The sequence below is a fragment of the Dysidea avara genome, chromosome 10, assembly GCF_963678975.1.
Source record: "Dysidea avara chromosome 10, odDysAvar1.4, whole genome shotgun sequence".
Classification (NCBI taxonomy): Eukaryota; Metazoa; Porifera; class Demospongiae; order Dictyoceratida; family Dysideidae; genus Dysidea; species Dysidea avara.
This window is the reverse complement of record NC_089281.1, coordinates 5747761-5761515: the sequence shown is the minus strand read 5'-3', so window position 1 is coordinate 5761515 and position 13755 is coordinate 5747761. Positions and strand designations below refer to the sequence as shown.

The window sequence follows — 13755 nt, the reverse complement described above, 5'->3', positions numbered from 1 at the left end:
ACACTTCATCATATTATAAGTGCTAACAATACACACATGTGAACATATAATCACACACTGTGAACCTCTCTAATCTGACACCTCTGTAATACCTCTATAATCTGACATTACATTGTATACCAAAAGACTTTTTCTATGTAACGTACACTACCTCAATAATAATCTGAAATCCTTGCTAATCCGACACAATTTTCTTACCCTAATAAAAGTCAGACTATAGAGGCTTCATTGTACATGCATACAGTAACACACACACACACACACACACACACACACACACACACACACACACACACACACACACACACACACACACACACACACACACACACACACACACACACACACACACACACACACACACACACACACACACACACACACACACACACACACACACACACACACACACACACACACACACACACACACACACACACACACACACACACACACACACACACACACACACACACACACACACACACACACACACACACACACACACACACACACACACACACACACACACACACACACACACACACACACACACACACACACACACACACACACACACACACACACACACACACACACACACACACACACACACACACACACACACACACACACACACACACACACACACACACACACACACACACACACACACACACACACACACACACACACACACACACACACACACACACACACACACACACACACACACACACACACACACACACACACACACACACACACACACACACACACACACACACACACACACACACACACACACACACACACACACACACACACACACACACACACACACACACACACACACACACACACACACACACACACACACACACACACACACACTACACAACGTATATGCAATAGTTATCAGTTAAGATTTACATCCATACATTTGTCATACTACACCTATAGTGTATAAATAACATGCATCTCTACCATCTAACTGACATGTATAATGTACATATACATTCAAATTACACTCAAACCACATTTATTGTACACTGACCATTTGTATATTACTCATGGGTAGGTATAGTGATCGAGCCTCATTCTCAAAACTGTTAAGGTTGGATGATTGACGACTGAAGGATGGTAAGTTATTGAGGAAGTTCACCCTCTCCAATAATGTGGGGTCTATCTCAATATGTACAGAGTGTAGTACTACACTTAGTTTAGCCTCTGGCATCCCTCCTAACTGCTTACCAAACCGATGATACTGTATAGGAGTGGCAGACACACCATGTACATTATTAGTCTACAACAGCATGTGTATGTACATGTGAATACATACATGATATATCCCTGTGTACAACTATCACTAAATCTATGCATGCGTATGTTCTTTTATTGTGTTAATATAAAGTAAACTGCATACAACTACCAGCACATTCAATTTGAACTAAACACATCCAAATCAGCCATACAGTATGTAATAAAACTTAGTTGGTTCACTGAAGGATATTAAACCTCATTTCTTAGTGATTTACATTACGCATGTATGCAATTGGTGATCAAAACACTAAAAACAAAACACATTTTAATTCCCAACCTTCTTCTTATAGTCAGGATCTTCAGTGAAGGAGTAGTCCAGTTCAATAGCCGGCTTGATGTTCTGTGTATCTTCAATCAGTGATAGTAACTGTGATGAAATGGTACACATGTTATTGTACATACAAATCTATCAGGCCGTGTTACAGTTTCATGACTTACTGAATTGATAGCCACTGGTTTGGTGATGTGGGACAGACGATTATGATAGATGTACTCCCTCACGTTAGTACTACCAACTGACAAGTGAAGTTTAGTACTAGGACCAGTAGTAGTCACTGATATGTTGACTGTCTGAGCACTTAACCTGTGGATAATAGTAGAATATATACCTAAGGTTAGGTGATATGATACAGCCCATTCAATATTAGATACAGAATTACTCAAATAGAATGCACACTTTAGGACAAACTACTCTAATAGAACAGTCATTTCTAAATGGTTGGTTAATTGATGGCTGGATATTGGAGGTACCACTGTACATACTGACATATACATGTGTACAAATGCACGTACATACACCCTGTACATTTACACACACACACGCACACACACACACACACACACACTACACACAAAGAGTTCCTTACAGTAGGTGATCTAGTGGAAGTGCTTGTGATATTTTATCATTAGGATCTGATCCTTTCAAAGTCCTCCCAGCCAGTACAGCTTGTGACATCGATTCAAAGTAAGCCATAGGGGACAGCCTGCCATTATCATTAATACTAGGAGCAGCCTGACCCTTGATAGAAGACAATGCATTATCATCATCATCTTCATAGTGAGGCTTTCTATGGAGCAAGGCAAATGTGAAGCAGCTAACAGTAAACTTGTACACTGAAGTGTCATGTGAACTGCCATAAGATCTTTGTGAGGAAGCTGGTGAAGATCTATCAGAAGGCACGTATGAGAAATTAATTTTCCTTGTAGGATCTGCAAATGGTTTCTGTATGAACCCAGGGCTCTGAGGTGACTCTGGAATTTGTCCCCATGTACTCTTATATATTGAGGCGGATGCATCAGAATAAATAGAGTCGACAGAAGAAATCAATTCTGCTGGACTGTTGATTTCTAACGAGTGAAAATCATCTCCACTGTCACCTCCAGAAGATGGAATGTCCCAGGGGTCATGACGGAAACGCTCACTGCGCTGGTTTTGTTCCACGTGACGTTGTAGCTGTTGTTCAATTCTATTGTGGTCTCTAGTCTGCATCGGTCTATTAAACCCAGGTATATTGTGACGATGTGGTACTACATGTGACTGAGAACTGCCTGTGGGAAATAAATACATTGTAGATACAAAACAGGTACTTAAACTGTTGAGATAAACTCCCTCTGTATTAATTACTATACAATGGAGGGTCTATCATCTGAGTTAAAGTCTATTCAATTACATAAAGTGTGCAGGGAGGCTTAAAGTTGATCAAGTAATGGAAGTCACTATACACACAAAATAGTGAAAATACTCTAATTGAACAGTCACCAGATAATCAACTCCATCACCATAATATACATTTACATTGAGCACATTAACTGGATATTGTGTGTAAGTGTGTGTGTGTATGCTTATTACATCCTGTGTAACACACAATCAACCACACACACTGCACACACACGCATACCAGAACTCTTGATGATTCCATCGATCATTTCAATCAGTAACAACAAGTCCTCTTGAGAGAACAAGAAGTGAACAGCTGACAAGAACCCTTCAATCTCCAACTACAATACAACAATTGCCAGTAAACAACACAACATACATTATACACTTGTAGTAGATACCATGCATATACACATTCAGCAGTACTATACAGTACAGGCATGATATATACATTTCACATATACTGTATACATAGTATGGTATATGTACAGTCCTTACCTTTGGACCAGCCACAGTTTCTGTCTGTTTCACTTTCACTTTAACTTCCATCCGGCCGGCAGCCTTTCCCACTACTACTCCAGCAGTCTCTACCTCCTCCAGGGACTTGTCTGATGATAACTGTTGTTGATATGGATACCTAGTAGTAACTGTGTCCATTGGAGATGGGTTTATGTGATCCTGTGTGAAATAGTTTCAGTTTACTGACTTTGCTATAGGTATACCTACAGGACTATATCACTTTTACACAATACCAACCTGTTCACAAGGCTCATGACCAAACTCCAGTACTGGTTTATTTAGTTCTAATATCTTAATAGCTATATCAGTTACTGTGACCTCTGCCTCTTCATCTGATGGTAATCTGCTGCGCTCATCATAGAAATCAATCCTGAAATAACAAATACAAGTATTAGCTATGGACAGAACATGTAACTCAGTAGACAACAATAGTGTGTGTACTGTACCTTTCAACTTTGAGTCTCAAAAACAGTTTGCTGCTGTTAGCAGTTTCATAGTTCACTTGAATAACTGTATCTGTGAGTGAAACCTTCACCCTGGCCAGGACTGGACAAGAATAGGTATAACATGTGCACATGACCACACATGTATGCATGCACGCACACACACAAACTACACGTGCACACATACACAATCTACACACTCATGTATGCATGCGTGCATGCATACATTCCATTCATATAAACATACGTAGTACTACAGTGAAACCTAACTTAGTGGCCACCTCTGTGATAAGGTCACTTTGTTATAGTGGCCAGGTCCAGAGGTATCTCCATTGATTTAATTTTCATTAACAAGTAACAGTAGGGATATTTGCTTCTTATTGTTTTACAGCAATTGGACATTACATACTACTCCAATCCAGCTTGTTTCAGTACCTTTTATCATGGTACTACATTGTCTCTACTCTAGTTTAAAATTCCTAATTTTTCTTATACTTGTTTGTGAACTTTTTCTGCAAGTTCAGACCACTAAACACACTGTATATTAATCTAACTGGACTTTTGAAAATAGGTCTTTAACACTCATCCATATAGGAGCTGTGTATAGCCCTGAAATTTTTCATCCATTTAGCAATGTTGGTGCTAACTATCGACCAGATTTGAAGTCATTAGTTTCCATCTGTCTGAAGCTATGAATCGTTAAAGTTGGCAAATTGGATGTGTGCATGAGAAGACCCCTTTTCACAAAACTGATAGTTAATGACAGCAATATAATTATATGGGTATATACAAGTAGTAAGCAAATCTTTGTCAATTATTTAAAAGTATACTACACCACATATTATTGCTAAACTGTAACTAGAAGTTCATCAAGTTATCTAGCTTAACACAAGGTTCACTCACTAACTTTGTTTACATGTTATTATAGTTATAATATAGGCTTAAATGGTAAGATTTAACAGTGCTGGAGAGCCTACCATTAAGAGTGGAACTTCCTCGTCTGGATCCGTCCGTACCTGTAGTTGGTCACAGCAAACGTTTAGAAATGCAAGTTAAGTTAACACTTGTCTCTGATGATACAGGACAGCTCACTCAGCACTGCAACATCTACAACACGTGTCCACGGGCATATACGCATCACATAATGCTACATTGCATAATGTGTAAAGTGTAGCTACGCCCGTGGATGAAAGCCCTACTATCAATGAAGAATCTTCACTGGTACAGAGGCAAGACAATAGTGCACACATTGTATGTTTATCAATATGCCAAAGGTTTCTTCTTAAGTGAATTTGAAACATTTTAGTGAAAGAAGTAGGGCTGTAACTGTACCCAGTTTTCTGCTATGCTTGACTGAACACGTCAGGCAGGCAGTAGAAAATTCTGCCAAATTAAATATTTTTAAAATTCTGTAGCAACTTGACAAAAACGTTTCAGGTTGATCTGAAGGCAGTTTTGGGCTTGATTTTACCCTGTCATGTCATTGCGAAGAAAAATAGGCAGGTTTTTGGGTGATATTTTATCACGGGCCATGCCCACACCTTCATCATCCCTACTATACAGTACTATCATACTGTATGATAAGGCCAGTGGTGGCCGCATACTGCATGACAAAACCAGTAAAACTAATACAATGTTCCCTCAATAAAGAACCAGCTGAGAAGATAAGGTATTGCTCACGTACCTTTAAGTGAAATAAGACCCCACTCTAATAGGCCTACTTTATTCCATGGACTGGACTGGACTCGCGGACTGAGCTGGAAACAGCTTTTAAACAATAATCCCCAGGAATTATCCATCTCTTGCAATACTGGAGACACCACTATCGAGCTACAACTGTGCTGCTGCTGCTGCTGGCTCTTCCTTACAAGTCATGACACTAGCACATGCACTAATTAATTAGAATACACTTACGATACAGGTGTACTAGCAGTGATACAGCGTGATAGAGGCTATTCTTGTAGCGTAGATGTTTTCCTTTGTTACTTTAGCACTAGTGTTAGCTACAGCTGTAGAGATGAGCCAGTAATTATTCTTAGCAGGAAGGTGATGGGGCTATGCAAATAATCTGGCTCATCACTACAACCCTAACACTAGTGCTAAGTACTGAAGCAACAAAGGAAAACATGTATGCTACAACAATAGCCTCTGTCACACTTTATCACTGCGAGTACAAGTGTATCGTAAATGTATTCTAATTGATTAGTGCATGCGCTAGTGTCATCTGACTTGTAAGGAAGAGCACTACCAGCAGTTATAGCTCGATAGTGGTGTCTCCAGTGTTACAAGAGATGTATAATGCCTGGATTATTGTTTAAAGCTTTTTCCAGCTCAGTCCCCGTGTATGTGCTAGTGTCATGACTTGTAAGGAAGAGCCAGCAGCAGCACAGTTGTAGCTCGATAGTGGTGTCTCCAGTGTTGCAAGAGATGGATAATTCCTGGATTATTGTTTAAAAGCTGTTTCCAGCTCAGTCCGTGAGTCCAGTCCAGTCCAGTCCGTGGAATAAAGTAGGCCACTCTAATAACTTCAACAGTCACAAGTTGTAAGATTCCACTGTGCCTGCTGTATTGTGACAATAATTTTAAATTCATAAACATGTTGAAGTGTTCACAAAGTCTTTTGTATTTTATTCCACTTATACATATGACAAATTGTCTGTGCTATTATATTTTGTATGTATGTATGCACAGTGAAACCTTGTTAATAGGGCCACCTATGGGACAGTGGCTTCAGATTTTCAACAAACCAAGCTTACAATTGACATAAACAATATAGCAGAGCTTTATCATAGGTACATATAATGGCTGGTAAAATCATGAAGTAAACTGCCAGAGTACATAGGAACAGCTGGTCAAAATTTGTGAGAAAAGAATACAAACGGGATCAAAGGATTATCAAATCAATTTCATGTAGTCCACATACATACTTTGAGGGGTTTCATTGTGCAATTTTACAACAGTGCACATTTACACTACCTATTTCAATGGCTCGTGCAAATGCTTCCATTCCTTCATACCCAGCTGGTTCAGCCTCTTCCCCACCTGATTTTGTCTTCATCAGTTCTTCAGCTACATGTAAACTGTAACAATAAAAATCAGTTACAGTACAATTGTACTTATGTACCCATGGACTTCCTGTAGAGCATTTTTATATGAGCGCGCGTGTACTCACACACACGTGTACACGAGACAGACAAATACACAAGCAAACATACACGTTAAACCACTTGCACACTACACACATAAACATATTACATGCACAAAACATATATTTTGTATTCACAAACACACATACCTGGTAGACATTGTACTGAACAACAATGACTCTGTCATTGATGCTATTAAACAAAACACAGAGTAACAACAGTATTATATGTATATCATACACAACCAGATACTATACATATGTACATGTACTCAAACATGTACATGGATTACTAAGTGACAGTAAACAAATGACACCATGTTGAACATGTCAAACAAGGAAGAAATTAAAAAGACTTGCACACATTACAGTGCAGTATAGGTACTTTTTAACCTCAAACAAAAACAAAGGGAACATGAACATACATAACATAAACAGTATCACTAAACAGCAGGAGGTTGGTCAAGCGTCATCATTCATTCCAAGATCTCAAAGAAATGAGCTAATTCAACATTAGGCCATGAAAAGTTAATTATAATATGGCACTGGTTCCCTTCTTGGTCATTTTTTTACTGAATGAATTGCATCATCATCATACAAATAATTTAAATATTTTATATCTGTTGAAAGGTTTTCATGTCTTGTAAATATTTTTTTCTTAAAACAAGCCTGGTCACCTGGTAAATTTTGGGGAATTAGACCAGAAACATATAATTAGCTTTGCACGGTCTTAACACCTCCTAATATTCTAAAGAACGAATTGTATATCCATACCAGTGCATCACCTTTGCAGGGCCCTTACAAGCCTTCTCAGTACAATGCGTTGCTTTCCAACAAGCTTTAGCACTTGCTTGGTTGCATAATCACATATCATATGGTTATGATGTGTGACCAACCTCTGCTGACTTAACAGATATAGGAATACATGTACAGTAAAAGCAAGCAAGCAAAGCAAACCCAAGCCTCCGGCAGCCTTGCGAAGCACAGCTATTGCTGCTCAGCGAACCAGCACTCAGGCACTTAGTCTTGTGTGGGCAAATTCTCCTGGGGCAGGACTAGTAACCTACAGGAGGACTGTCCAGATCTCACGGACAGAGGTCACAGAACCCAAAGTTCCACACTGACCCCAACACCGCTAAGCGAGACAAGGACAGTTGGGCATTTGCTTCCCCAGTATACACCAGATGCCCATTGGGCTGCTTCCCCAGGCCACTAGACAGCTGGGTAGACTGGAGCAATGCGAGTAAGTTTCTTGCTCAAGGAAACAACAACACCAATTTGGTATAAACTGGCATCGATCCTGGAACCTTACAATCACCAGGCCATGCTCTAGCCACTTGGCTATGGTAACACACGATGTTGTAAACAATGATGTAATTCCTATAAAATGGGTGACCTATAGTACATAGCAAAAGCCAGGCTTTGAGTGGCCATATCTCGCTAACTGTACATTTCCTCTTTGTAAGTAAATTGTTTTCTTTTCACTAGGTGAGTGTTATCAAAGCACCACACTGCAGAGCTGCTTTATCTGCCCGGGCACAGCATCAATAATTTTCACAGTATTAATACTAAGGAACAATGCAAGATACAATCTTTCATTAGTCTTAATTAATCCCACAAAGACTGTACATTTGAGTGGAGGTTACACTTTGTGAGTTGAGATCGAGAAATTGAGAACATGTCTACTACTGTACCCATAACCAAGACTGCAACAAGCATTGCCTGTAGTCACATCACCATTGCTAATTCCAGTACAAAACATTTACCAGCAGCGGCAGCAGTGTAGTTAGAGAACACTTGTGGAGTGATGACTAGCTTCAGACCAGATATTTGTACTTGACAGTTATCTCTGATCAGAGCCTTCCATGGTATAGTGAGCTTCACCTCTCCTATACATCCTGACACTATCCTCACTGGAGCATTGGTGTTCTGTAGGCTCTCGTTGAGTACCTGGAGTGGACAAGACAAAATGATTCAAATTGTTACAGTATAAGTACTATTAAATATAGCATATGTAATATAGTCTCGCGTGGCCAGACCACTTTTTTTTTCTTTTTCATTTGGTCGGGGAAAAAAAAAGTCTGGTCTGGTTCGAATACCCGCACTTGTTCTCAAAATCCCAGTTGTGGCCGGGATTAATTCTATGCACGCTTACTACAATCAATACAAACATTAAAAATCGTAGCTTGCCTGTTCGTCACTGAATGATCGGAATCCCATCTTTTCAATTACCCAGTCAATGGCAGACTTAACTAGTGCTGAGCGATAGTAAAAATTTTACTATCACGATAGTTTATGAAACACTTTGCTCTTAACAAAGTCTTAGTTGTATAGCTATGATTTGCAGTCATATAGAAAGTTATTTTGCATGCACAGGACATTTGTTAATTAACTGCGTGGGCGGCCGACAAATATGGACTTTTGGTATAGCTTTTACAGGCCACTCCTTTGTAAGAAAGCTGCTGTAAAACAGTATATATAGAAGGGTTGTTAATACCATTTTAATGCAGATCTGAGCTTATCATAACTATCACGATAGTGATATCTCTATCGTGATAACGATAGTGATTTACTATCGAGATATATCACACTATCGATACTATTGCTCAGCCCTAGACTTAACGTCCATTCAAGCATGCTTTGAGAATGCATTAAGACGCGTGCATAGAATTAAGCCCAGCCACAATCGGGATTTTGAGAACAAGTGTGGGTATTCGAACCGGACCGGACCCTTTTCCCCCCCGACCAAATGAAAAAAAAGTGGTCTAGCCACGTGAGACTATATGTAATATGTAACACAGGTGACCTACTCTATCTAACTATCAAAATAGTTGCCAGATTATATACACAACACTTGCTACAAGACTGACATACGGTGTACCATACAGATACTGATTATATTTTGAAGTTACTCAACCGTGATGTTGGGTTTTTGTACATAATTGGTAACAATTTTCCAGTCAGCTCCTACATACATACATTGTATTACATGCATACAACTATATGACTTGTAGCACTTTAAAAAGTTGAAACTTGCAAAGTTTATATTTTGTACTTTCAAAGTTCTTATACTAGGAAATGCATACATAGCCACACAAACTACATAATAACAAAGACGTGTTTATTTAACTAGGCAGCTCTCAAATTTTTTTTATAAATGTGGAAATTTGCAACATAAGGCACATACATACCTCTGCACTGAGTGGCACATTAGACACAGTTGCAGTTCCATTGTACAAGTCAACTGTTAGGTCATCCAGGCTAATCTTCGTCTCAAGGTATTTACCCAAATAATGTTGTAACAAGTAGCGGCAAGCTTTCTTCTTCAAGAACTCCGGCCACTTAAACCAACCCCACGGCATCCTGTCTTGAAACTATCATAAAACACACAGAGAACGTTTATCTATGACAAAGCATTCTTATAACCGCCCCCACATAACACATTGTACATGCAGTCACGTGGATCGTAGATTAAAACTCTGCCCTTGTTTTTTTTTGGTTTTGTTAAAGGCACCAGTAGAAACGACGTATACTTTGCTAAAATTGTGCGTGTCCACTTCCCAGTAGAGTTCCCGCTTTGTAATACACCACTCAAACTACACAAGGCCATAATACATACACAACCACATACAACACACAATTCATGCACTCTTTGCTTACCAATATCACGAATTACTGGATATTGGGTAGTTTCTTATGACTTGGCACAAGTAGGAGGCCATTTTTGTTTAGAAACGAGCGGTAATTCCCCACTGATTTATCCAAGGATCGATTGTGGGTTTGGGATTAATAGCCCACCATGGTAGCGTAGCGGCCCACCGCAATGTATCGCAATGGTGGGCTGGTTTGTTATCTCATTTCCCGCCAGTATGGTATCCCAGGAACGCGTGGGCAGAAAACAAAACTGGAAAATCTTTACGAGAACTGGCACAGCCAGGAATTAGGAAAAAAGTTGAATACCATCGTGATTGGAGCCAAGTCTATATTCGCAATAGCCTCATCTGCAGACAACCAGTATGTAGCGTGTGCCACAGCAAGACATGATTTAATTGTGCTAAAGATACAACCTAAAATATGTTACTATACCAGTTTGAGTGGACACAAAAGATCTCCCATCTGTTTGGCATTCCACCCAACTGATTCAAGGCTGCTAGTTTCAGGAAGCTTAGATAAGACCGTGATACTATGGGACATTCATAACACAAATAATCCTATTCTCAGTACATGGAATAGTTATATTAACCCAATCTCTGCCGTCAATTTTAATCCAGTTGTACCAGACATTCTATTGGTTGTTACCGTACACAATTTTACTTGTTTATGTGTGACACAGTCAAAACTTGAAGTTGTTAAAGTGATTAGTCTGCCGGTAATGGAACGTATAATTGGAATGGCAAAATTTCATCCATCAAATGGTAAACTATTAACTGCTACTCGAGCATTAACTGGCCAATATACAGAGGTCATGCCACGTCCATACCCTAGTGGATTTTGTTGTGAGTTACACTTTTGGGATAATGTCACATGGCCACATATGAAGTTTAATGATGAGACTGATACTCTGTTATTTTCAGGAGCGTACATTTGTACTACTGACTCATGTTCAATGAATGGTGACCTACTTGCTTGTATGTGCCAACAATCTTATGAAACTCTCTGCTTTGAGATTATGATTGTGTCAACCTCACCCAAATCATGGGGAAATATTTTGACCAAGGTTAAATGTCGTCTACAAATAAATAGCTTATCATTGTCATCCTCTGGACTGCTATTGTTGACTTACACAAACTTTGCTAATTCCACTAGTGAAATACCATGGCATTGGGGTATTATGAAGCTCAATAAAGATATAGTCAATGACAAAGAGTCCTATTCATTACAATGTGTTGTATCTCCATATACTCCATACAGCACTAGAAGGCTGTTCAGTAATTCTCATCACGACCCCACAGGGATTCCAAATAATGCTCAGTGGCTACCATACCCCATTATGGGTGTGGTGTGGGGTACCAGTTCTGGAATGTTGTGCATTATGAGTAATTACTACAGCTGGTAGGCCATAGTTTCTATACTTGTAACTATATATTAAATTTCAGACATATTGAAGTTTTTACATCGTACATATGTATAAGACAAAACCACAAGGTAGTGGTAATATTCCGAGTCAGCATGCAATCAAAATTGTGCTTTAATTGGAAACCTAAGTGCAAATTAATTAGAAGCTCCTTGCTGAAATCATGTCGAACCAGTGTTACGGGTGTGCTGCTCACTTTAAACGATTTCACAAGCCCGAAGATTGTATGAAATGTCATCGAATGTTTTGTTCGGAGTGTTTACAGTATCCGCCCAGCGACATTGCGAAGAAATCGACGTCGAAGATTTGCTTCAATTGCTCAAGAGCAGACAGAAATATTCTAAAGAAACAACAAGAGGCAGAAACGTTAGAAAACCTTGAGAAGAAATACAAAAAAGTTGCTAGCGAGCAGTCTGTGAAGTCCGCTCAAAGAGCTAGATTCAGAGAAGACGAGAATCTTGAGAGAAGATTGAAGGAGTTGAAAGGAGCACCTAAAACTTCTACTGTCCCTTCAGTACAAGCTTTACAACAGCGACTAGATAAACTAAAGGCTGCTGAAGATGACCTTAAAGCAAGTAAGGATAAAGCTACTGGTCAAGATAAACCCCAGGACCCAGCCAGCAACAAAGGCGCTTCTCCACTGCCAACAAGGAAGACTGCAGAAGAAGAGACACGTGGTTTAATGAAACAGACTGCTGATGAAGTAAATATTGAACAAACACAAGATGCAGAACTAGGACAACGTCTGTATAATCTTAAGACTGGTGGTCAACCACCTCCCTCTGGATATGCACAAGCTCCAGCCAATACTAATGTTTCAGCAGACCAGCCACCATCTGGAGAAAACAATGATGGTGAAGTACAAAACCTCATCAAGCATGCTATGGAAGAAAACAAGTTAGAAGAACAACATAGCCAGGAAACTGATGCATTCATTGCTAACTGTGAAGCAAGGTTACAGAAGTTAACTGATGATGCTAAAACAGCAACCAAGTACAGTGAAGAAGTTCGTTCTAAACTCCACACAGAAGACAGTAGCAATAGTTATTCATTAGACTTATCAGAAGAATATTTAGACAAAGAGGTACAAAAGCTGGTGGAGCAATTTGCGGCTGAAGTAGAACTTGATAAGAAAGATGAGCAATACTTTGGTGATGTGGGATACGGGCAAACAGATACTCCAGAAATTCCTAAACCTCGTCCGACAGATGAGCTGCCGTGGTGTTGTATTTGTAATGATGATGCAACATTGAGATGTTGTGATTGTGATGATGATCTGTATTGTGAGAGGTGTTTCCATGAGGGACATCAACAATTTCAACTGTTTAATCACATATATGTTACTTTTACTAAACCTGGTCAAACTGCTACCGGTGCTTCCAACAAATAATGGTGTGTATGTACTGTGTGTGTATTATGAAGTTAGTTCATCTTTACTTTGTGTAACTATTTTATTGGAATGTCTACTGTGGCTGTGCTATGTACATAATGGTTCACAATGTACGTTGATATGGAGATTTCAATTTCATTGCATAGTACCCTGTACACGTACTAGTACACCTCTGATAACCTTCTACAGTAGCAGACCAGTAGC

At 39.4% G+C, this 13755-nt stretch overlaps 3 protein-coding genes across 5 annotated transcripts in view; 2 read left to right on the top strand and 1 right to left on the bottom strand.

Annotated features, from left to right (window-relative positions):
- The window catches only part of LOC136237046 (autophagy-related protein 2 homolog B-like), a 38590-nt gene extending 27737 nt beyond the window's left edge, over positions 1 to 10853 (bottom strand). For 2 of the 3 annotated variants that reach the window (XM_066027307.1, XM_066027310.1), the window contains exons 1-13: positions 10748 to 10853; positions 10279 to 10683; positions 8854 to 9037; positions 7238 to 7280; positions 6919 to 7022; positions 3946 to 4045; positions 3737 to 3869; positions 3479 to 3658; positions 3222 to 3321; positions 2190 to 2871; positions 1762 to 1906; positions 1601 to 1690; positions 1058 to 1267 (exon numbers count right to left, since the gene is read on the bottom strand). In XM_066027307.1, the coding sequence (XP_065883379.1) occupies positions 1058 to 1267; positions 1601 to 1690; positions 1762 to 1906; positions 2190 to 2871; positions 3222 to 3321; positions 3479 to 3658; positions 3737 to 3869; positions 3946 to 4045; positions 6919 to 7022; positions 7238 to 7280; positions 8854 to 9037; positions 10279 to 10449 (2142 nt within the window). In that variant the 5' untranslated portion in view covers positions 10450 to 10683; positions 10748 to 10853. The remainder of the gene's footprint in view (positions 1 to 1057; positions 1268 to 1600; positions 1691 to 1761; positions 1907 to 2189; positions 2872 to 3221; positions 3322 to 3478; positions 3659 to 3736; positions 3870 to 3945; positions 4046 to 6918; positions 7023 to 7237; positions 7281 to 8853; positions 9038 to 10278; positions 10684 to 10747) is intronic. The other variant, XM_066027309.1, reaches the window with a different exon arrangement.
- On the top strand, positions 10841 to 12207 carry LOC136237047 (activating molecule in BECN1-regulated autophagy protein 1A-like). The gene has a single exon (XM_066027311.1). The coding sequence runs from the start codon at positions 10911 to 10913 to the stop codon at positions 12141 to 12143; it is 1233 nt and encodes a 410-aa protein (XP_065883383.1). The 5' UTR covers positions 10841 to 10910; the 3' UTR covers positions 12144 to 12207.
- Positions 12208 to 12260: 53 nt separating this feature from the next.
- On the top strand, positions 12261 to 13607 carry LOC136237048 (abscission/NoCut checkpoint regulator-like). Its single transcript, XM_066027312.1, has one exon. It carries the CDS (start codon positions 12325 to 12327, stop codon positions 13549 to 13551), a length of 1227 nt encoding a protein of 408 aa, XP_065883384.1. The 5' UTR covers positions 12261 to 12324; the 3' UTR covers positions 13552 to 13607.
- The last annotated feature ends 148 nt before the right edge of the window (positions 13608 to 13755 follow it).